The sequence below is a fragment of the Mobula birostris genome, chromosome 18, assembly GCF_030028105.1.
Source record: "Mobula birostris isolate sMobBir1 chromosome 18, sMobBir1.hap1, whole genome shotgun sequence".
In the NCBI taxonomy this organism is placed as follows: domain Eukaryota; kingdom Metazoa; phylum Chordata; class Chondrichthyes; order Myliobatiformes; family Myliobatidae; genus Mobula; species Mobula birostris.
Genome location: NC_092387.1, coordinates 11,612,731 through 11,638,785, shown reverse-complemented (window position 1 = coordinate 11,638,785; position 26,055 = coordinate 11,612,731). Strand labels below are relative to the sequence as shown.

General features: G+C 44.2%; 1 protein-coding gene across 3 annotated transcripts in view; it reads right to left on the bottom strand.

Moving 5' to 3' along the window:
* Positions 1-26,055, bottom strand: part of roraa (RAR-related orphan receptor A, paralog a) — a 616,780-nt gene that overhangs the window by 131,578 nt on the left and 459,147 nt on the right. Inside the window, exon 1 of one of the 3 annotated variants that reach the window (XM_072282214.1) lies at positions 4,377-4,476. The exons of the other annotated variants lie outside the window; for them this stretch is intronic. Within the exon in view, the coding sequence (XP_072138315.1) occupies positions 4,377-4,407 (31 nt within the window). The 5' untranslated portion in view covers positions 4,408-4,476. Of the gene's footprint in view, positions 1-4,376; positions 4,477-26,055 lie in introns of those variants that run through there. 3 annotated transcript variants of the gene reach the window in all.

Genomic DNA, 26,055 nt, shown 5'->3' with positions numbered 1-26,055 from the left:
TAAGCAAGATAGACAAAGGAGAGTCAGTAGATGTTGTTTATTTGGATTTTCTAGGCCTTTGACAAGGGTCCTTAACAAGATAAGTGTCCATGGTATTATAGGAAGGATTCTAGCAGAGACAGTGCTGGGACTGCTTATTTTCATGTTTTATGTTAATGATTTAAATAAAGGAATTGATGGCTTTAAGGCCAAGTTTGAGGATGATCTGAAGGTAGGTGGTGTTGAGGAAACAGGTACCTGCAAGAGGACTTAGATTGGGGAAATGAGCAAAGAAATGGCAAATGGAATATAATGTAGGGAAGTGCATGGTCATGCACTTTGGCACAACGATCAAAGGCATGCACTAATGAAGAGAAAATTCAAAAATCAGAGGTGCAGAGGGACTTGGGAGTTCTCATGCAGGCTTCTTTAAAGGTTAACTTGCAGGTTGAGTCGGTGGTAAGGAAGGCAAATGCAATATTAGCATTCATTTTGATAAGAATACAAAAGAAAGGCTGTAATGCTGAAACTTTATAAGGCATTGGTCAGACTGCACGGAGTACTAAGAGCAGTTTTGGGCCCCTTATCTAAGAAAAGATGTGCTGGCATTGGAAAGGGTACAGAGGAAGTTCATGAGAATGCGTTTGAAAAGCTCTGGGCTTGTATTCACTGGAGTTTAGAAGAATGAGGGGGAATCTTGTTGCAACCTATCAAGTATTGAAAGACCTGGATAGAATGGATGTGGGGAGGATGTTTACTACAGTGGGGGAGTCTAGGACCAGAATGCACTGCTTCAGAATTGAGCTACGTCAATTTAGAACAGAGAGGAGGAAAAATTTCTTTAGCCAGAGGGGTAGTGAATCTATAGAATTCATTACCTCAGGTGGCTGTGCAGGCCAAGTAATTGGGTATATTTGAGACAGAAGTTGATAGGTTTCTGATTAGTAAAGGCATTGGTTACAGGGAGAAGGCAGGAAATTGGGGCTGAAAGGGATTCTAAATAAATGGCAGAGCAAACTCGATGGGCTGCATAGCCTGATTCTGCTCCTACGTTTTATGGGCTTAAAATGGCACTGAGTTAGATCAGCTTCATCCTGGTGAAGGGTAAAGCAGGCTGTAAGGACTGGATGCCTTTAGATCTTGTAACTGGTGGATTATTGGTATTGGTTTTGCCACAAATCCTGCTGAGATTAATGCCATGCCAGCTGCTTTAGTTCTTGCTCGTATCTACCTATTGCTACAATTATTACCACGGCTAGTCGTAACTTCACGAATTTTGCTGCAATCACTGCAGACATTATGATGTACACCTAACAAAGGCTCCAAGCTCCCTTCAGCTCACACAATAATCAACACTGATTTGACTCTTGGCACATAGATTTTTTTAAGTAATTTGTTTGTCATTGAAATTACTCTTAATCTTTCTGTGATTACTGTGTAAGAGGTGGAGACCTTTGATGGGATTTACTATGAACTGACATAGCATGCACTTGATTCACACTGCATTCATCCCAAGTGCCAATCTCTATGTGCAAAATAGGCTCAATATAAATTTAGGAAATTTGAATTAGATTGAATTTCATTTAGATTTAATAGGAATATAATTTAGATTCAATTCTGGCAATATTTTGAAATTGAGGATTATGTAATGAACACTGCAAAAGGCTTCAGTAGATCAGGCAAATGAGCCTCACTCTCTCTCTGGGTCTCTAACTCTACCATCACAATGCATCATAACACACCCTTCACAACACATCACACTCTAACTCTCTAAATCCATTAGACTAGGTGTAAGCAGAACTTCAAAGGAAAATGATTAGATGTGAAAATCTCTCTGGAACATCTTGACGTGAGCAATATGGAATTTTTGTCCTCACTGAGTGAAAGTAGTTATTTTCCAAGATTTAACTTTCTTCTTCACTTCTTTTTTCCACTAAGCTTCTGAAATGAAGTTCTTAAATTTGAGAAGTTAAAGAGTAGTTGCACTTTGATCTGTGATGTATTTGCAGGAATTTGTGTTCAAAACCCAAAAGAAGCACTGAAAGGTCTCCTGGGCAACATCAGCACACAAATTACATTGCTCAAATTCATCATCGTGATAATCATTGTTTCATGCAGAAAGCACACAAATATTTTATTAAAGCCAGGTGTAGTACAGGAATAGCCTTACAACCACTGAGCTGACCTGCCAAAATCCAACAGTAATGACAGACGTTAGGATAGACGAAATATGTCCTGCCTTCACAGCAAGTCTCCTCTGGATTTAGACACAAAAAGTGTAAATAATAGACCCTTTTTGTCAAATTAACAAGATATTCTCAAACAATTTCTACATGTACGTTCGAGAACTGTCACACTCAAAAGCAGACCATGAAGCTGAAGATATATTACTTGTTTACAACATCATCTGAAGAACCCAGCACTCCTCCCACAGGCCCACCCCACTGACTTTTGCCTCTTGGATCCAACCGAGACATCCAGTGTGGAAGCAGCCCCAACGTGCGGCTGGATGGCCTGAGGCAGGTGGCCAGGTGGCAAGCTGACGAGGAGGCTGAGGAAACTGGACTCTGCCAAAGCAGGTCAGTGTGGAAGGAGTTCTCCTTTGCCTGAGGTGGAGAGAACTTGGCTGAAGGTTTGACATAACTGCCTGATGCTAGGGAATGATTATCCATGTCCACTGGAGGACTCCACCATGGAGGGGAAGGGGAGAGAGGAACGAGAGGAAAAAAGGGGAGGGGGACAGAGGCTGGAACAAGAGGTGTGAATGAGAGGTGGGTGGTGGGAAAAGAGGGTGGAGGACATAGTGTTGAAAAGACAGGATGGAGACAAGGTGGGAAGAACAGAGCAGGATGGGATGACAGGAGGTAGCATGGGGAGATTTTTATTTTAATTATTTATTTAGCGATACAGCACTGAGCAGACCCTTCCAGCCCTTCAAACCACAGCACCCCAATTAATCCTAACCTAATCACGGGACAATTTACAATAACCAATTGACCTACTTGGTACTACTTTGCATTGAGAGAGGAAACCGGAGCACCTGGTGAAAACCGACACATTCCACAGGGAGACATACTACAGAACGTGGCTGGAATTGAACTCCGGGTTCCAAAAAGCCACAAGCTGTTATGCTATCATGGCACCCACAGAAGCTTCTTCTGCTGAAAATATTTTGCCATGAACAACACAGGTGAACAATTTTGCTGCACCTAATTAAGACAGAGAACTTCCTGTGTTTGGGTCCTGGGCTGTGTCAGTAAACCCCATCCTGAACTGTCAAAACCAGAGGTGTCAAGGCAGATGTTAGAAGGGCAGGTCAAAGGCTGTGTTCAATGAATGAAGCTTCAGGGAGGAGCTTAAATGGAGGGAGGATACAGACTCACGATAGGGGACAAAAAGAATGTCACTGGGGCTAAAGCAATGGCAACACTGAGAGAGCTCCTGGGCTGGAGAAGATTACAGAGCAAGGCAGAGAGGGGAGGGAAGTTTAAAGATGAGGATGAGAACTTTGAACGTAAGGTGTAGGGACGAGAAGGGGTGATGTATGTCCGCAGGACAGAAATGGAGATATTGAAGCACGTTCTGTGGCCTGTGGTAGATGAAAAGTGGTAGGCATCCAGATCACTGGAAGGGCATCCAGAAAGCAGAGGACATTTGCTCTGGAGGTGACCCAGACAAGGGTGTTGAGAGTATACAATTCTATATGCCTAATGACAAATCAACAGTTCAACGGCAAAGCCACTCTTCAGCAAGAGAAACTCCAGACCCAGCACCTTAACCCTTGAAATCACAGACTTGGCCCCACACCTTTTGGTGCTCTTCCCTCCTCTGACAGCACCCTCTCCACCAGATCCCACGCAAGTCCCAGCAACCCACCTCAGTCAACGACCCTTCTGACCCTTAAAATTTGTCAACTGAGACAATGGACTGACCGATTTAGAAAAACACCCTGCCGTTCAGCACCCACACATCCTGTACAGACCAGAGTTTCAGGAGTGCAGGTGTGCCCGACCTCCCCCCACTTGGAGGGGCTGAATCTGCCCTCAGCCCATTTTTTGCCTCATTAGGTGACCGATACATTGCGTGTTGGCACCTTATATAAGCCGGTCGCGGGACACTAGCTCCGTGTGGGTGTGCCTCCACTCTGGCCGGTGCAATGCTGTCTGTCTACGGCCAGGGACCGCCGGCGCGGGCAGGGTGAGCAGGTAGCCAGATGCTGCAGGATCTGCGACCAGTGTCATCCCACAATAGCTCCAGCAGCGGCGGGCACCCTCCCACCGCCGGCACCTTGCCCCACGGCCGGAGCCCGGCTGCTTTCTGATGCAGCAGCAGCACAGGAGCCCGGGCTGCAGACGCAGCTCCCGCTCCCTCCCTCCGTCCGTCCGCCCCACACGTACCTTTCATCGCTGAGCACAAGAAATGCATCATCTGCTCCGGGGCGAGGGGCTTAGCGTATCCCCGCGCCGCCTGTCGCCGTTCCCGCAGCTGCAGCCCCGCCGACGGCGCGGCCAGCTTAGCAGCACGTGACCCGGCCGCCGTCTGCCGCCGCCCCGCGCCTGATTGGCAGCTCGCGGGCTGCCCCGGCGCTCGCGCCGCCGCTGCCGCTGCCGTCGCCGCTGTTCGCCGCAGTCCCTCCGGCCTCCGCTGCTCGACATTCGCCGTTCCCCAGCCCCGGGCGATACCGCCACTCCTCCGGAGCGACGCGGCACACCGCTCCCCGTCGCAAGCTGACAGGATCCGCCGCCCACCGCACTCCCGTCCCCGGGGCTTCGCCGTTGTCGCCGGGGCTCCGCCAGACCCGCTGGAGACCCATCCAGATCGGTTGATGGCTCAGCCCGAGTTCTGATGGCAGCGCCCTCCCGGTGACAGCGGAGTCTCTCAGTGTACATCGCTGAGCAACATCACCGATTAATTCTTTCAGCGGCGCTACCCTTAAGGTGAATTGAACCGGGAGCCACCGCTGACAGCGGGCACAGACCGACTGGAGGAGTGAGGTGAAAGACCTGATTCACTGAGTGCCCCGGCATGTCCGCACTGGACTTGGGATAACGCGCACCGTGCACTCTGCGCTCTCCTCACGTTTGCACAGAACAGACAACATTGTTCCAGTCTCACCGATAGAACTGTCAAACACTGGACAGCCACGGCTGGCAATATGTCCCGTTCCAGGCGCCATACCTGAGGGAAGCTATGGAGGGGTTGCAAACGGGATTTACCAGTCTGATTCCAGGGATGGGAAGTTGCAGGAATGTGGACAGACTGCAGAGCCGGAGCAAAAAAAAAACAAACTGCAGGTCGGGTAGCATCCTTGATGGAGAAAGACAGTCAATGTTTGCAGTCGAGACTCTTCATCTAGATTGGTACAGAGTCAATATAAGGACTGTTAATACTGGTTATTACCCATCTAGTTTTCATTTTAAATTATTTAAATAAAATCTATAATGAAAAAAATCGGTTTCTACCGAAAATGTTAACTGTTTCTGCCTCCACAGATTCTCCCTGGCCCACTGAGTTCCTCCAACTGTTTGTTTTTTTTTAATAGGGTTGATCTTAGAACACCAGAGAATGTGAGCAAATCTGGTGGAAGAGTTTAAATTCACTAACGTGAGGGAGCAAGTTCTTCCACACCAAGTGTCCAGGGAGGGCGCATGAGATAGAATTGTTGTGTTTAAAAGAGAGCTGGATAGGTATCTGAAGGGCTGGCATTTGTAGAGAGGTTGGGGGGTGGTGGTGGTGGTGATGTGAAAGTTGTAGCAAGGCAAGGGTTAAAGTAATGGGTTAAGGCAAGGATTAAGGTAATGGGTTAAGTCAAGGTTAGTTTACAGATAGTGTGAATCAACCTGGACAAGAAAGGTGTTTGAAGAGCTTAGCTTCCCTTTGCACAACAGGGGACTGGAGCCATTTGGCATGTCGAGACAAGATAAGAATGCACAACAACAACTCTTAAGATTACACTTTCTAATGGTCAGTTACTTTACTAATTCTGAAATATTATTGGCATTTAACATGGAAATTCTATTTGAACTTTGCACTATCATGGTGTGATTGGTGACTGATCATGCTAATAAGGAATTTGAACATACACAAGGTTACCAATTGGTCAATCTCTGTATCCGCTAGTCAGTCTAGTGATAAGAGCCATGCTGTTCTCCTTGATTCACAAGGTTAACCCCCAATCACTGTGGCACTGCATCACTCACACTGGGCTCCAGCAACTTCCTGTGCTATTATAAAGAGAAAATGCTGGAAATACTCAGCAGGTCAGGCAGCATCCGTGGACAGAGAAAAAGAGTCAATGCTTCCTGTTGAAGGCAACTGAGGAAGGCGTTGCAGCATTTTTGATTTCTGTTCTAGTTTGGACAGGGGCAGATTTTTACAGTGATATTTCTGATGTCAGATCATAAGGCATAGGAGCAGAATTAGGCCATTTGGCCCATCTGTTCCACCATTCCATCATGGTTGATTTATTTTCCCTCTCAACCCCATTCTCCTGCCTTCTCCCCGTAATTTTGACACCCTGACTAATCAAGCACCTCTCAAACGCCACTTTAAGTATACTCAATGATGTCCTCCACAGCCATCCATGACAATGAATTATACAGATTCACCACCCTCTGGCTAAAGAAATTCCTCCTGATCTCTGTTCTAAATAAATGCCCCTCTATTCTGAGGCTGTAGCCTCTGGTTTGATACTCACTGATTTTAGGAAAACCCTCTCTCCATCCACTCTATTTAGGCCTTCCAGTATTTGATTGGTTTCAAGGAGATCTCCCCTCAATCTTATAAACCTGAGTGAGTACAGGCCCAGAGTCTTCAAACACTCCTCATGCATTAACCCTTTCATTCACAGAATCATTCACATGAACCTCCTCTGGACCTTCTCCAATGCCAGTGCATATTTTCTTAGATATGGGGCCCAAAACTGCTTACAAAAGTCCAGGTGTGGTCTGACCAATATCTTATACAGGCTCAGCATTACATCTTTGCTCTTGTGTTCTCGTCCTGTCAAAATGAATGCTAACATTGCATTTACCTTCCTCAACACCAGCACAACCTGCAAGTTAACATTTAGGAAATCCTACACAAGGACTTACAGCTCCCAGACTGAGCGAGTGAGGATTTTTAATGGCAACATTGCTCATGTGAGCACCAGTTGGTTTTCTGCTCGAGAAAGAACTGAAGGATGACCCTCCAGCTACCCTCATGAAGGATGAAGATTCATATGCCCATGGTCAAAATGAGCTGGTTAAAATCTAGAAACTGTCAACTATTAGAGCGGTGAAGGGCATTAGAGGTCATGGATGAAAGTGGGATAGGACTGATCAAGGGAGGAATAATTGAGAAGAATGACACAAAGAAATATGTCTTCTGAGGCCCTCTGGTTAAGGCCACCTCTGCAATGGGAAAAACTTTCCTATATCTACTCTATATAAAGACTCTTGACCAAAGAAGCAGGTAAACGGGGAGGGGTAACAGAAAAACATTCCAAATTTATGCCAGGCTTAGAATTGATTGAGCTGGGCATATACGGGGATGAAGCTGAGAAGCTCACCGAGCATGGTGGGCTGAAGAGTCTGCTCCAGTACTGTACTGTTCTGTGTTCTGTGTAAGTTCACTGTGAATCACTTCCACTCACCACGCAGTTTGACATGTTAGACCTCACTAAACTTCCCCTGGGCAGAAAGGTAACTTTCTATATCCCTGTAAACTTCTGGACCCAACCCATGTACACTGTCCTCAGAGTGAGCATAGTGAACAGTCAAATGTGACTGGCTCCAGCATCATTCACAGTGGGCACAATTACATCTCACGATCCAGCAAGGATCGTTCAAACCGGGCAGAGTATCAACTCACCAAGTTCAAAGTGGCCTAAGGCAATAATGCTAACAAAAATCTGTTGGAAGCACTCAGCAGTTCCAGCATCATCTCTGGAAGGTATGGTGGAATTGTTAGTGCTTTGGGTTAAAACCCTGCACCTGGACTACTGTTCATAAACCATGCTCCCACTTTATTCACAGCTGATCACCAGTAAACATCTCTACTCCATCATCATTCATATTTGACACAATTAACATACACTAGTGGGTGGCAGGTTGGAGAGACATCTCTACCAAAGGAGGTGTAAGGCACTCCTTCCCTCCACTAGCCTGCAGGTCACCTTTGCACAAGGTGTAGTGCTTGCTTAGCCCCCTCAGTCAGGGTCAAGTAAAGCCATGGGAGCAGGTGGTGGATGGTCGTATGAGCAGCTGGTGCACGTCACAAGTCCTGGTTCTGTGACCACTGACACCAGGCAGACAAATCTCTGAAGAGTATTGATAATGGCTGAAGTCACCCATCTTGTTCAGACACTGCCCAGAAGAAGGCAATGGCAAACCACTTCTGTGGAAAAATTTGCCAAGATCAACCATGGTCACGGGACTCTGATCGCCCACGTCATATGACACAGCACAGAATGATGATGCTGGACATTCACTGAGCAAGAATAACATTTATAGCGCACATGTGCCATCCATGGAAGACAGTATTCGCACTCTGTGCTTCCAGATCATTCAGGCAACGCGCAATTAAAGTCATGCAGTTAACACTCACAACGCTTCTGGGTCATTTACATAAAGATGATTAGCATTCAGTGTACAGGTGTGTAATTCACAATGGGAACAATTCGTATCACTGTGCTCCCAAATTATTCACATTGGGCATAATTAATAATCTATGCTCTGGATCATTCATAATGTTTTTGATTAATATTCACTGCACTCCAGGAAGCATTCACACAATGCACCACTAATATTGTGCTCTGCAAAGAAGCACACCAGGTACAATTAACACATCCTGCTTGCTAATCAGAAACATCTGGCACTAAGATTATTTCCTGTAGTCTGGGATCATTTAAACATACTCACAGGCCCCCTAGACTAAGTACCTGATACTGTTACTGACTGAGCTCCTGGTTCAATCTGTGGCATGAAATAAACATTTTCAGCTGAGACCCTTCATCATGAATTGGCTGTTGTCCGTTTGTTCCTCTCCATAGATGCTGCCTGGCTTGCTGGGCTCCTCCAGCATTTTGTGTGTGTGTTGCTCAAGATTTCCAGCATCTGCAGAACCTCTTGTGTTCCAGTTCAATCACACTGGGACACACTGAGTTACATCCTGTGTTCCAGAATCGGTACAATTAACAGTTCATACAATTCTGGGTACAGTCAGCACTCACTGCTCTGGGATTAGTGTACCAATCATATCCTGCCACCAGGATTAATGACACCTGACACAGCAAGCTCAAACTGCAGGCATGGATAATTCTAACTCACAATTAACACTTTTTCCCCTAGATTACACTTTGGTAAGATTAACTTCCTGGACTCTGTGATCAATCGCTCCAGCTGAGGAGCAGTCTACTGAAAGAAGTTTGCTCTGGCCACATTTGGCACTGAGGTCAATGTCAGTTGCTCTGCCCAGTAATACTCTTCTTCAGGTGCACAGGCCAGACTGGAAAAGACCATAAAACATAGGACCAGAATCAGGCCATTCAGCCCATCGACCCTGTTCTGCCGTTCAGGCATGGCTGATTTCTTATTCCCCTGTCTTTTCCCCATAACTTTTGACATCCTTACTAATCAAAGAACCTATCAACTTCAGCTTTAAATATACTGTATCCAATGACTTGGCTTCCACAACCAGTTGTGGCAATGAATTCTACATTTTCACCACCCCCTGGCTAAAGAAAATCCTACTCACCTCTGTTCAAAAGAAACATCCTTGTATTCTGAGGCTGTGCCTTCTGGTCTATACTCCCCCAATATAGGAAACATCCTCTCCACATCCATTCTATCCAGGCCTTTCAATATTCAATAGATTTCAATGAGATCCCCCCTCTAACCTTCAATGAGTACCAACCGAAGCCCATCAAATGTTACTTTCATTCTAGGATCATTCTCATGAACTTCCTCTGGACCCTATCCAATGCAAGCACTTTTTTTTAGATAAGGGGCCTAAAATTGCTCACAGTATTCCAAATGCAGTCTGATCGATGCCTTATAAAGCCTCAACATTACAACTGTGCTTTTGTATTCTAGTCCTCTGGAAATAAACGCTGACATTGCATTTTCTTTACTTACCACCGACTCAGCCTTCAAGTTAACCTTTAGGGGATCTTGCAGGTCTGAAGTTCATAAACAAATCAATTGGTGTTTGACGATAACCAAGATCAGAATCAGATTCAAGTTTATTATTACTAACATACATTGAGGAACTTGTTGTTTTGTGGTAGTAGTACAATGCAATACATCAACATTTTTGTAATTAATGATAAGAACATATAAAAATATTAGTGCAAAAAGACAGCAAAATAGTGAGGAAGCATTTATGGGTTCATGGACTGTTCAGACATCAGATAGCGGAGTGAAAGAAGCTGTTCCTGAAACATTCAGCTGTTCCTGAATGTGTATCTTCAGGTTCCCGTGCCTCATTCCTGCTGATAATGATGAGAAGAGGGCATACTTATGAACTTCAGAACTGCAAGATTCTCTAAAGGTTAACTTGAAGTAAAGAAAGTGCAATGTTAGCATTTATTTTGAGAGGACTGGAATACAAAAGCACAGTTGTAATGTTGATAGTGAGGGCCTTCATGAAGGATGCTGCCTTCAAGAGGCATCACATTTTGAAGGTATCTTTGCTGGTGGTGAGGCTGGAACCTGTGATGGGGCTGGCTGAGTTTACAACCCTCTGCAGCTTTTTCTGATCCTGAGCACTGGAGCCTCCATACAAGATAGTGATGCAACTAGTTAGAATGCTTTCCACAGTATATCTGTAGAAATTTGCTAGAATCTTTGGTAACATACCAAATCTTCTCAAACTCCTAATGTAGTTTAGTCACTGGTGTACCTTCTTTGTGGCTACATCAAGATATTGAGCCCAGGATAGGCCTTCTGAGATGTTGACACCCAAAAGCTTGTAGATGATCACCCTTTCCATTGCTGACCGCTCAATGAGGAATGCTGTGTGTTCTCAAATTTCTCCTTCCTTAAGCCCATCATCAATTCCTTGGTTTTATTAATGTTGAGTGCAAGGTTGTTATTTTGTGACACTGATCTATCTCTCTCCTGTACGCCCCCTCATAACCACCTGAGAAACTGCCATGACATTTATGCCATTGGCATATTTATAGATGGCTTCTGAGCTCTATAAAAACCCAATAGTTTTTTGGCCATCACTTGAAATACTAGAAATTATTTAATGCAGCTCAAAATTCTGCAGTTGCTGTGGGTTTCTGCACTGTAGTCCACTTGTCTGAGTTACGGAGTTCTCTAGCACTGAAGAAAGCCCTTTGGTCCAACTCTTCCACGCCTTCTTAAGCTAGTCCCCTTCGATTGCATTTGGCCCAATATTCCTCAAAGCTTTCTTATCAATGTACCTGTCATCATGTATTTTGAACTTTGTTATTGTCCTCACTTCCTCTGACAGCTCATTCATCTGTCCACTACTCCCTGTGTGAAAAGTCTCAGATCTCTTTTAGATCTTTCCCTTCTCAGCTTCAACTAGTTTTAGAGTCCCCTACCCTGCAAAAAAGACTGTGACCATGCACCTTGACTATGCCCCTCATGATTTTATGTACTTCCATCAACTTACCCCTCAAATTTCTTCATTCTAGACAAAACAGTACTGGTCTACCCAGTCAATTCAAGTGAACCAATTTTGACAACAACCTTGTGAATCTTTTCTGTACCCTCTCTCGCTTAATGGCATCCTTCCAGTGATATGGTAACCAAAGTTCAAAGTTCACAGTACATTTATTATCAAAGTACATATATGTCACCATTTACAACCCTGAGATTCATTCTCTTGTGGACATATTCAATAAATTCAATAACCCTACAAGGAGTTGGTACGTTCTCCCCTTGATTGTGTGGGTTTCCTCTGGGTGCTCTGGTTTCCTCCCACAGCCCAAAGATGTACCAGTTGGTAGGTTGATTGGTCATTGTAAATTGTCCTGTGATTAGGCTAGGATTCAATTGGGGGTTGCTGGGCAGAGCAACTTGAACGGCCAGAGGTGCCTATTCTGCACTGTATCTCGATAAATAAATAAATAAACAAAGCAAAGAAAGACCACACCAACAGGGTGGAGACCAGTGTGCAAAAAGCAACAAACTGTGCAAATACAAAAAAAAAGAAATGATAAATTCAACAAATTGAAGCTGATAAATGCAGAAAGTGCCAAGAGAAACCAGAAACAAACCAACACATTAAAGGATCCTGTAGCAGTTTAACTCAATCTGATTACTTACACAGGTACAATCAAGTAGCAAACATCATTCACCAAAATCTTGCTTTAAAATACAAACTCTGAAAAGACACCCAAATAAAAATACAAGCCTGATCCAGTTTTAGAGTCAGAGTCCTACAAATTATATTATGACTGATCCGTTATACAGATAGGACACTCTATAATAACTGGCAGGATACAATAATACAGGATTAAGCAAGCAAGACAACTTACTTAATAGATATAGGCATTCCAAACAAACATTAAAATAAACAGAAATAAATAAGTGAAAACACCAGAAATATGCTGAATTAGAAGAGGAAATTGAAAGACTATGGAATATGAACAGAGTATACATTGTCAGAATAGTAATATCTACAACTGGTATCATCCCAAAGGCACTACACAATAGAATTAAACAATTAGCATTTAATAGCAATATTTATGTAAACACCAGAAAGCCATAATACTGAACACCACTAGAATAGTCCAAAAGTTCCTAGCAATTGACAAATGAGCATGCTTGACTATGCCCATACCTTGTGTTTTACCAGTTTGAGCTGAGAAAAAAAATAAACAAAAAAACAAATAAGCAGTAACTCTGCACAATGATTCCATCTCACCATTGACTTGTACAGGCGTAACATGACATCCCAGTGCCGGAATCCTATGCCCTAACCAATGAAGGCCTTCTTTACAACCCTGCCTACTGGTGTTGCCACTTTCAGGGAACGATTCCCTTATACTCCTGGATCTCTCTGCTCTACAACATTACCCAGGCCCTATTATTTCTCTACCAGTCATGCCTTGGTTAAATTTCCCAAAATGCGTCATTGCAAACTTGTCTGAATTAAACTCCACCTGCCGTTCCTTTGCTCACTTTCTCAGTTGATCTAGATCCCGTGGTAACCTTAGGCAACCTGCTTCAATGTCAATCAAACACTAATTTTTGTGTCATCCGCAAACCTACTAACCATATCACCTATATTCTCATCCAGATTGTTTATACAGATGTCAAATAACAGAGGAACCAGCAATCACCCCTGCAGCACCCCATTGGCACAGTGAAAAACCACTTGAGAAACATCCCTCCACTACCACCCTCTGATTCCTACCACAAAGCCAATATTTTATCCATTTGGTTAGTTCACATTGGATCCCATTAGATCTGTCCTTCTGGACCAGATTATCATGTGTAACCTTGCATTTCTGAACTTCATGTAAACAATGTCCATCACCCTGCCCTGTTAATCCTATTGGTCGCATCTCCAAAAAGCTCAGTCACTATTTCCCATGCACAAAGCCACACTGACTATCCCTAATCAGTTCTTGCCTTTCCAAATGCAGATCGATCCTGTTTCTGAAAATCCTCTCGTAACTGAAGCAATTCCCTGGGTTGCAGTCCAAAAAGGACCGTAACTGTGACACTTCCTTTGGCCTTGGGGCATCCAACACTGCTTGAATTCTGTCAGCATACTTATGTAATTCTTGTGCAGCAATGGTGTGACCACAGTAAGTGATTCTTGGTTTAAAGAATTCACGCTCGGTGTGTTGAGCTCTGAGCCCATAATCTTCTAATCATTTTTAACACTGTCTTTAGATTTTGGAGATGTTCCTAGTCATCCCCCCTGGAACAATAATGTCATCTAGGTAACCCTGAGTATCTGGATAGCTTTGTAGCACCTGGTCCATAGCTTTCAGCCAGAGTATGCAGGCGCAGATGCTACTCCAAGAATAAGCCAATTATAGTGATAAATCCCTTTGTGAGTGTTTGTGGTGAGAAACACTTCGGACTCTTTCCATCTCCATCTGTAGGTAGGCATTAGCTAAGTCCACTTTGCTGAAGTGTTTCCCTCTAGAAGGGATGCAAAGATATCCTCTATTCTGGGCAGAGGGTATTGATCTACTTTCAGTACTGGGTTGATAATGACCTTAAAATCACCACAGATCTTGACAGACCCATTCTTCTTGGTTACTGAGACCACTGGCATTACCCATGGGCTCCACTCAACCTTGAAAAGAATTCTTTCAGCCTCCATGTGATGTAGCTCACTGGCTCCTCTATCAGGGATGTACAAGCAACTGGATGGGCTTTGATAAACTTGGGTATGGCATTTTCATTTAGCTCTATTTTGCCCCTGGCATGTTTGAGTTTTCCAATGCCCTCCTTGATCCCTGCTGTGGCATCATCGAGTACTTTTATTAATTTGCTTTCAGTTGACTCTATTGCAGGGGATGTGGTATGCAAATGGTGGATGGATCTCGATCAAGTAGTAGTTGTCTCAGCCAATCACATCCCCACAATGCTGGTCCTTCTGTTTTTACCACATACAAACCCAATGTGGCCTGTGGTTGTTGTATTTCACAGTTAAGAATGTCATTGCCACAGGAATGGTCTTTTCTCCAGAATAAGTTCATAGCTTCATAACTGTAGACTTTAGTTTAGTATCTTTGAAATACCATTCAAACTTATTTTATGGAATGGCTGAAACAGCCGAGCCAGTGTCCAATTTTGTTTTAATTAATTTGGCTGTCACTTCAGGTGTCAACCATATTGCGTGTCTCTTGTTAGTTTTCACACTGTAAATCTTAAGGCTACTCGGTTCTGTGTCACTCTCATCATTCTCAAATTTTTCCTCAGCACCATGCAGATTAGTGCTCTTTTTGAAACTACAACTTGACTTTTTATCTTTTCCTGTTCCCTGTGCAGTCCGTTTATCTTTGTCTGCCATACATGCTGATCATATGTGTCCTACTTGGTTGCATTTTTTGCAAGTTTCACCTTTAAACCTTTGGTCTGGTGTATTTGAGTCCCTGCTAGAATGGTATCACAATTTGTTTGGCCAGGCCAGTTTCTGTGTTGATGCTCACTTTCATTTCTGACTGCAACTCAATTGTGTCTCTGCTGTTTCCATTGATACAGCTATTTGAACTGCGCTTTTAAATGTAAGTTGTGCTTCAGTTAGGAGCTGTTTTTGCATGCTTTCTTGTAAGGTTCAACAAACTAAATTATCTCTTAGTGCCTCATTAATCCCATTACTGAATTGACAATACTCAGATAATCTCTTCAGTTCAGCCACATGCACTATAACGGTCTGCCCTTTCTTTTAATTCCACTTACAAAACCTGAAGTGTTCTGCAAACAACAATGGTCTTGGTTCTGCATTACTTTCACAATACAGCAATGCTCATTTCAATTGATTTTGTTGGAGCACCCAAACTTCTAAGCACTGCATTCAGCATTAAACTAATCGAAAGCAAGAGCACAGAGCCAGGAGTAACAGATCTTAGTTTTGTTTTAGCATTAAGTGAAGCACACATGTATGATGTGGTAGCATCATGATGTATGCAATACACTTACTTTTTTACATATAACCTATAAAATATTTAAACAAATAAGAATGCTTTATCAAACAATGGATTTACAAATACTACTGAAATATTAAAAACACAACGCTATCTACATTAGGAAGCTGCTGACATGACAAAAGAAGCTGTGAACACTTCCAGAGATGGAGGACCTTCATTGTTGCCCTAAACACTTGCTGCATAGCAGACAAAAGAGACAGATCTACATTAGAAAATTGTAGATATTGCACACTGAAATTCTGTAAACACTAAACCACCACATGAACTGAAACATAATAAACACTAACACAAAATGTAATGAAACAATTATAAAAAACTGAGCATACTGAATAATATATACAATAAAGCTATGTAATCTCTGAAATACCCTTCACTCCTAAAACACTGCAATGAAACAGCACACACATATACCAGCCAAGGCATTGACTACAAGAGTTGGGACATAATGTAACTCCTCTACCAGAAGTCGGTGACGTTGCTCTTGAGTATTCTGGGCAGTTTTGGTGACAACACTCTAAAAGAGCAATTTACACAAAATGCTGGAGGAAATTAGCAGGTCAGCCAGCATCATGGAAATGAATAAACAGTCAGTGTTTTGGCCTGAGACTCTTCTTCAGGACTGGAAAGGACTGGGGAAGATGCCAGAATAAAAGTTTTGGAGGGGGGAGTGTGGAAGGAGCACTAACTAGAAGGAGTTAGGTGAAGCCAGGTGGGTGGGAAAAGTAAAGGGCTGGAGAAGAAGGAATCTGATAGGAAAGGACAGTGGACCATGGGAGAAAAGGGAGGAGGGGCACCAGGTGATGGTAATAGACAGATGAGGAGAAGAAGTAAGAGGCTAGAGTAGGGAATAAAAGAAGTGGGAAGGGGGAGGAAAAAATTACCAGAAGGAGAATTCAGTGTTCATGGTATCAAGTTGGAGCCCATCCAGATGGAATATGAGGTGTTGTTCCTCCATCCTGACAGTGGCCTCATCGTGGCAGAGGAGGAGCCCATGGATTGGCATATCAGAACAGGGATGGGGATAGAAAGTAAAATGTTTGGCCACTGGGAAATTTCACTTTTGCGGATGGAGCGGAGGTGCCTGACAAAGTGGTCTCCCAGTCCACGTTGGATCTCACCAGTGTACAGGAGGTTGCATTGGGAGCACAGGATGCAACAGGTGATCCCTACAGATTTACAGGTAAAGTATCACCTCACCTGGAAGGACTGTCTGGGGCCTTGAATGAAAGTAAAGGGGGAGGTCTGGGGAGCATTCGCTCTGAGCATAGCAGCATTGTCAACGACATCCAGAGCCGCATTAAACAGGCATCAGCTGCCTCTGGAAGACTTCGGCGTACAATCTTTCTGAACAGGAGCCTTCGTCCCTCCACAAAGGTCGCCGTATACCAAGCAGTCTGTGTCACCACCTTCCTTTATAGCTGTGAAGCTTGGGTAACCTACAGCCGTCACATCAAGTCCTTGGAGCGCTTCCACATAAGCTGCCTCCAGCACTTCCTAGGAATTACCTGGCGTGAGCGGGTGCCTCACACTGAAATACTTGTAAAGACCAACTGCAGGAGTATTGAGGCCATGATCACCCAGCGTCAGCTGCAGTGGCTGGGGCACGTGATAAGGATGCCCCCATGTCGGCTACCCTGCAGAGTGTTATACAGCCAGCTACATCTTGGTCGATGCTCAGCTGGAAGGCTGAAGAACTGCTATAAGGATCAGATGAAGAATGCTTTAAGGAAGTGCAAGATCAGACCTGAGGACCTGGAGGATGTTGCTGCTGACCGTACCACTTGGTGACAGCTGTGTAGGGACAAGGTTCGTACTCTGGAGATGGAAAGAACAACCAGAAGACAGCAGAGGAGAGCCAGGAGAAATGCAGCCATGGTTGCTACCACTACCACATATACATGTCCCACCTGCAATAGAGCTTGTGAGTCCAGGATAGGACTGTATAGTCATCAAAGATCTCACCGTTAAAGGAGTGGATGTCGTCATCGGATTTTGATGGACAACCGAAGAAGAAGAAGAAAGGAGGGGGTGAACAGACAAGTTTAGCATTTCTGTCGCTTGCTGGGATGTTTGCCAGGAGGGAGGTTAATGGGGAGGGACGAATGGACAAGAGAATCACGGATGGAGCGAATCCTGCAGGAATTGGAGTGTGTGTGGGGTGGCGGGGGGGGGGTGGTAAAGATGTATTGGTGGTAGTTTCCCATTAGAGATGAAGGAAGTTGCGGGGAATGATCTGTTGGATGTGGAGGCTCGTGGGGTGAGAGGTGAGGAAAAGAGGGAAGATACGATAAGTTTGGATGTTCGGGAAACGGAGGAGATGCAAGTGAGAGCAGTGTTGGGTCTGTTCACAACTACATATCAATTAAATAAAAGCATGCACACGGGAGATGGCTTTAACTGGTGTATTCACATTGCAACGGGAGAGAGAAATGCGTATGCGTAGACAGCAACGCAAGCGCAGACACCAGATCAAGATCTAGTGCTGGGTGGGCAGGGGCCATTGCTCTAAAAGAAATAGATCCAAACATTACGCTTCCTTCCCCTTTAGATCAATGCAACATAAAACTATGAATATACGAAACATTCGATTTCCCTTTCACATACCAAGTAAGCATGCTTTCGGAGTAACAGTCCATCACTAACTTCACAGTTCTAAAGTATCAATCTTTTGGGTAGCACTCTGTTTCCTTCAGGATAGAGCCTCTGGATTCGTGGAGTGGCATCATGTTTGATAGGTATCTTGTTTAAGACAACATTCTCGTTTTCCAGTGTCGCGCTGCTGTCAGTGACATCATCACTGAGAGCTCAGTCCGGTGAGTGTAATGTGTCCAGCTTGTTGGATACAATTGACTCCAGTGTGTTCTTCGGCTGAGCACCCAGTATCTTATCCACACGACATCTCCATGTCCGATCTCCAATATCCACTGTGTACATCAGTGTCCAGTCCTTGTAGCTATCCTACTGGGTGTCCACTTGTCTTCTCAGTGATCATTTCCTGTCCAATCTTGAAGCTCCTTGCTGCTTCACTTGGCCACTGGCTGAACTGTTTATTCTGCACTTCCTTCCATAGATCTGGTTTCAGGAGGTCTATGCAAGATCTCAGGTTCCTGCTCACGAACAGCATTGCAGGTGCTTGATTTGTTGTGCATGAACAGAGCTCTGATACACAAAAAAAAGCTGTCCACCTTGTGTTGTAGAGAAATGTCCTCTGTGCCCATTGCTTTAATGGTCTTCTGGAAGGTTTGAATAAACCTTTCAGCTAACCCATTCATTGCTGGGTGGTGAGGAGTTGACTTTAAATGTCTGATACCATTTTTCTTCATGAACAATTGAAATTCTTCTGACATGTATTGTGATCCATTGTCACTCACAATTTGTTCTGTTCAACCATTTCTGGCGAAGATAGTCCTCAGGGTGGAGACAGCCTTTGTCGAGGTGGTTGACTTCACTGGTATAATCTCCGGCCACTTTGAATGAACATCCACAGCTATCAGAAACGAGTTAATGAATGGCCCAGAAAAGTCAATATATACTCTTTGCCATGCTGATGACGGCCACTCCCATGGGATGGGTGTAACCATGCCTGTGGGGGTGAAATTTGAACTTTTTGGCATCCTGAACAGCTTTTGGCGAAGTTTTCAATCTGTTTATCTATTCCCAGCCACGACACTTAGCTGTGGGTGAGATTCTTCATCTTGACTATACACAGGTGTCTTTCATGCAGATTCATAAACTTTGGTGCGCAGGTGAAATGGAACCACAACGTGAGATCCACTTTGACATACCGACAATGGGTCTTGTCTTACTGAGAGCTCTGGAAACATAGGGGTACAATGGGCTGGCCAACCTTGCATGGTGATTTCATAGACTTTTGACAATATCGGGTCATTCCTTGTTTCCCTTTGTATTTTGGAATTTGTTACTGACAACTTGTCCACCAATGCTGTGTGGAACACTTCTGCTGGGTCACAGTATGAAGGCTTTTCTTCCTCAGTTGCCAGCAGTGGAAGACGTGACAAGCCATCAGCATAGCTGTGTCATCTGGTACCCTTGAACTCTATGTCATAAGGGTGGACGCTGAGGAATTGTGCCCAACGTTGTAATCGGGTAGCAGTCATCACTGGAATTCCCTTCCTGGCATTGAAAGTGGACACAAGGGGCTGGTGATCTGTCACTAGAGTAAATTTTTGTCCATAGAGATAGTGGTGGAACTTTTTTATTCCCCATTCTAGACTAAAGGCCTCTTGGTCGATCTGTGCATTGTTGCGTTCTACACCCATCAGTGATCTTGAAGCACACACAATTGTGCGTTCAGATCCATCTTTCAGAATGTGTGACAAAATGGTTCCAATGCCATAAGGGGATGCATCACACACCAGTCTGATGGTCGGGGATGGATCATAATGGGTGAGCAGTTCATTGGATGTTATTAGTTTCTTTGTTTCCTTGAATGCTTTTTCACATCTTTCTGACCATTCCCACTTTGCCCCTGTCTGTAACAGTGCATTCAATGGATGCAACACTGCAGTAATGTTTGGGAGAAAGCGGTGGTAGTAGTTTACAAGGCCCAAATAGGACCTGAGTTGTGACACATTTTCCAGTTTGGGTGCACGTGGCACTGCTTCAGTCTTCTCTTGTGACTTATGTAAGCCATCCTTGTCAATGACATATCCACAATATGAGATTTCACTCTTGAAAAACTTACATTTCTCTCTCTTTGTGCACAGACTATACTCACTCAGCCTGGTAAGCTGGAGGTTCTGCAGATGCTCTTCATCATTCTTGCAGCACAATGATGTCATCAAGGTAACATTGTGTTCCTGGGATATCTTGGAGCACTTGGTCCACTGCTCTTTGCCAAATTGATGGAGCTGATGTGACGCCAAAGGAGAGACGATTATATTGGGACAGTCCCTTGTGAGTGTTGATTGTGAGGAACTTCCTGCTTGACCCCTCCATCTCATTTGCAGATAGGTTTGTGACATGTCAATCTTTGAAACCCTCACTCCACCTGCCAAAGATGCGAAAATGTCTTCTGTTTGTAGCAGGGGATACTGCACAGTACGCAACACCAAGTTAATGCACACCTTGAAATCCCCGCATATGCGAATGACCCCAGCCTTCCCCTTCTTGATCACCGAGACAATGGGCATGGCCCAATCTCTCCACTCAACCATGGAGAGAATTCCAGAGACCTCCAAGCTCTGCAGTTCAACATCCACTTTAGGACATAGCGCGTAAAGCACTGGGCATGCTTTATGGAATCATGGTATTGCTGCCTCATCCAGTTCAATTCTGACGTTCATGCCTTTGATTTTACCAATACCCTTCTCATTAGCATTAAACAGCTGTGACAGTCTCTGGTTAGTGTTACTGTTTGGACTGCAGTTGCCTGCTAATCTCACACTGAGAGATTTGTTTAGGTGTCAGTCTAGTTGGATTTTTCTCAATCATTCACATCCGAAAAGTGCTGGCTCTCCACTTTTCAACACATAAAGCTCTAACTGTTGTGGTTGGCTCCATACGTTACATTTACTTTCAGTTTGTCTGTGCAAACAGTCATTTATATCATGGGAGGATTTGCCACATCAATAACATTTTCAGCTTTTTGCACCATTCAGGGACATTTTCTGCATTTCACATTCTAAACTCCTTTTCTGTAGTTCTGCTGCATCCTTTGCTGCAGTGTTTAATGATATTGCAATGGTCAATGCCCATTCTAAGGTTAGGTCTCTTTCAGATAGTAGCCTCTTTTGAGTGTTTTGACTGTGCATGCTACATGCAGGCCTGTCCCTTAATGCATCAGAAAATCTATCTCTGAAGTCTAAGGTACTGGGAAAGTTTGTGCAGTTCTGTGAATGCTTTTATTTTGTGACTGGTTTCTTTTATAAAATCTAAATTACCCAACTATTGCCAGCGGTTTAGGGCTCAAGTGATTTTGTAAAATTGTAACAGTTTTATCGAACATCTTGCTTGCTGGCATTTCAGGGGCTACTAGGTTTGCATAAAAGACTTTGCGTTCTTGCACCCATTAATCTAAAAAGTGTAGGGGCTTTCTTTATCTCCTCCACGTTGTTCACATTACAATACACTTCAACCCTCTTGATATACGACTCCCAGCCTTCATTCCTGCTATCAAATTCATCAACTTTCCCTCCTGAAGCCATCGCTATGTTATTTTCACTTTAAATTCAGTGCATTTTTCACTGTTACTCATGGGTCCTTCAGCTTTCTAGAGCAGTTTAACTCTTGCTGTTTCATCCCTTAACTGCAGGTGAAGTTCGTGATATTCTCTGACATTCAGGTTCACACACGTCACCAATTTCTGTGCACATATCAATTAAGTAAAAACATACACATGGGAGATGGCCGTAACTGGTGGATTCACATTGAAGAGTCCAGGTTCAGCTGGGGCCCATGTGGGTACCCATGGCCACCTCTTGGGTTTGGAGAAAGTGGGAAGAGCCAAAAGAGAAATTATTGAAGGTGACGAAGGAGGGTGGTAGTGGGTGGGAACTGGCTGGGTTTTCATTGAGAAAGAAGCAGAGGGCTTTAAGGCCTTCTTAAAGCCCTCTTCTCAGATATGGCAAAGTTAATTCCCATGGTAGGGGAGTCTAGGACAAGAGGGCATGACTTCAACTTTGAAGAACGTCCTTTTAGAACTGAGATGCAGAGAAATTTCTTTCATAAGAGGGTGGTAAATCTGTGGAACTTGTTGCCACGAGTGGCTGTGGAGGCCAAGTCATTGGGTGTATTTAAGGCAGAGATTGATAAGTTCTTGATTAGCCAGAGCATCAAAGGGTATGGGGTGAAGGCAAGGGAGTGGAGATGACTGGAAGAATTGGATCAGCCCATAACTGAATGGCGGAGAGACTCGATGGGCTGAATGGCCTACTCCTGCTCCTGTATCTTATGGTCTTATGGTCCTATAGGGACTGCACATTCATGGTGAAGATGTGATGGTCAGGGCAGGAATTAAAAGTTGTGAAGGAAATCGAGAGCATGAGAAACATCGTGGGTGTAGGTGGGAAGGGACTGAACCAAGGAGGATAGAATGGAGTTGAGGTGAGTGGACACAAGATCAGTGGGGCTGGAGCAAGCAGAGGCAATGGGCCTACCTGCAGAGTCAGGTTTGTGGATCTCGGGTAGGAGGTAGAAACGAGCAGTGTGGGGTAAGGGAACTATGAAACTCTGAGTTAGTAGAATCTTTTGTATTTAACACTCTAAGAATGATGAGATTAATCTGTGTTAACCACTAGGAACCCATTTGCACTATTTTATATGAATAATCCAATGTTATGCTTTCCACACTCCTTGTGCGAAAGTGTTTACATGGAGACACACTGCAACAAATGGTACTGCTGCTTCATAGATCCACGGTTCTATCCTGCCCACAGGGACTGTCTATGTGGAGTTTGCACATTCTCCCTGTGACCAACTGGGTTTCCTTTGAAGCTTTAGTTTCCTCCCACATTCCAAGGATGAATTGGTTAGAAATTACCGTTAGAGTAGGTGGGTGTTGGGAGAGACAGGAGGATTTGATCAGTTTGGAAGAGAGAATCAATTACAGAGAAATAACTTCTGGTACTGATGGGATTGCGCTGGGGGCTAGCACAGTCTTGATGGGCCAAATGGTGTACCGTATTCTGAGACAATACAGAATGTGAAACCACACAAAGATCACACCACTCAAACAACAGCACACACACACACACACACACACACACACACACACACACACACACACACAGGGAACCACTGACAATACAATAGCACGTGTTAAGAATTCACACATAGTGAGGCAGCAGACACATTGCTCCGTTCAGAAACCGATGAAACCACAGAGTGTGAGAGTCCACGTACAGTGACAGAGAAGATGCCCACTGAGATAACAGGAAAATAGTGACAGTCACATGGTGAGACAATATGTACAGTTAGACACCTCACAGACTGTGGAACACTCACACACACACATGCACGCATGCATGCACAAACACATACACGCACGCACACACACACAGATACACACACACACAGACAAACGCACACATACTCACACACAAACACACACATATGTGCGCGCACATACATACACATACACGCACGCACACACACACACAGATACACACACACAGACAAACACACACATACTCACACACATATGTGCGCACACATACATACACATGCACACACACACACACACACACACACACACACACACACACACACACACCCCCACACACATATCGTAAAGGTTTAATCTTCGGCTTGTTGAACGTCTTACCACCCCTGTGCCTTAGACATTACAGAACTTTGCTTACTAGGGTGAGAATAGTACCATGAGGTTGCAAAGTAACTCAGGCTTGAGTGCTCGGTGGCAGGTGCCGACACTTTTTTTTTGCCGGTGGGAGAAGTGGGGATCATTACTTGCTGCCGCCTACATGCGAGAGGGAGGGGAGCTGGAAGGGACTTTGGGGTTCTAACATTTAACTGTCATTCATTCTTTGGGGCACTCCTCTGTTTTCGTGGATGGTTGTGAAGGAAAAGTATTTCAGGATGTATATTGTATACATTTTTCTGACATTAAATGTACCTTTGAAACCTTTGAAACCTAACTCTGGCAACAACTGTGGGAACATGAAAATTAATACATGGGGTGGGCCTTGTGAAGAGTGGTGACAGGTGATGATTGGGTCTGATTTGGTGGTTTGAGCTGGTGCTATGCATTGGTCCACTTACTGCGGCATTACATATTAGTTAAAGGGTGTAAAAGTAGAGTGCTTAGGGGACTTCAGGGTTGTTCTTTGATGGACTGGTGTGAACAGCACCGCAGATCGAGTGGAAAGTGTGCTGTAGTGAGAGGGGCCCATGCACACCCAGGTAAGTATTTTAATACTTGTTATTCCATTCTTTTAAACAACGTTTTGTAGTTCCAAGTATGTAATTGGAGTTTATGTCTTTCTACTTTGGAGTACTGTGTACAGTTCTGGTCATCTCACTACAGGAAGGATATGGATACGATAGAGAGAGTGCAGAGGAGATTTACAAGGATGTTGCCTGGATTGGAGAATAGGTTGATTGAACTCAGCCTTTTCTCCTTGGAGCGATGGAGGATGAGAGGTGACCTGATAGAGGTGTATAAGATGATGAGAGACATTGATCATGTGGATAGCCAGAGGTTTTTTTCCAGGGCTGAAATGGCTAGCATGAGGGGGCATAGTTTTAAGGTTCTTGGAAATAGGTACCAAGGAGATACTGTATCAGGGTGCGTTTTCCACACAGAGAGTGGTGGGTGCATGGAATGTACTGCCAGCAATGGTGGTGGAAGCAGATACAATAGAGTCTTTTCAGAACCTCTTAGATAGGTACATGGAGCTTAGAAAAATAGAGGGCTATGTGCTAGGGAAATTCTAGGTAGCTTCTAGAGTAGGTTACATGGTTGGCACAACATTGTGGGCCGAAGGGCCTGTAATGTTCTGTAGATTCCTAACATGCTTACACACACAAACACATATTCACACACACGCATGCACACACACATGCATGTACACACACATGCACACACACGCACACGCGTGCACACATGCACACACATGCGCACATACACACACACGCATACACATGCGCGCATACACGCACACTCACATGCACACATGCACACACACACATGCACGCACACACACATGCACACACACACACACGCACACACACTCACACATGCATGCAGACACACACTCATCCACACACACATATGCACACACACACACACACACATGCATGCACACACACACACACACACGCACACGCGCACACACGCTCACATACACACACACACACTGAAGCACTTTCCCTCTTTGGTCTTCCTTAGGAATTGATCTGACTTCCTTCCACTCTGGCTCTGCGGGATTGGGACAGGACTGACATTTGCAGAGTGTTTTTCCCAAGGTTTTCCCCATTTCAGTCTTGGACGTCCTGCCTTTTGTTCCCAAACTGGTCTTAGATTTCCCAGAGGAAGTATCTTCCCTGTACATAGCTTGTCAAGCCTCAAAACAATCCTGTAGATTTTTATTAAATGTGCTTCTGTTCTTCTGAATTCTAAAGAATAGTGTTCCAGTCTACTCAATCTCTCTACCTTCAGCAAGTCCACCATCCCCGGGACTATTCTACTGAATCTTCACTTCACTCCCTCTGTGTGATCTCATCAAACTCCATACCATTGTAATAAGACATCATTACTCCTGTAATCAAACCATCATGTAATAAAATACTTATATGTAAATGTTGAAAATCTGAAATAAAAATGAAATTCCTGGGAACTATCAGCACGCTCGCATGAATTTATAGAAAAAGAAACAATATTTTTTTAGCCGCAAACACAAAGAAATCTGCAGATACTGGAATTTCAAGCAACACACATAAAAGTTGCTGGTGAACGCAGCAGGCCG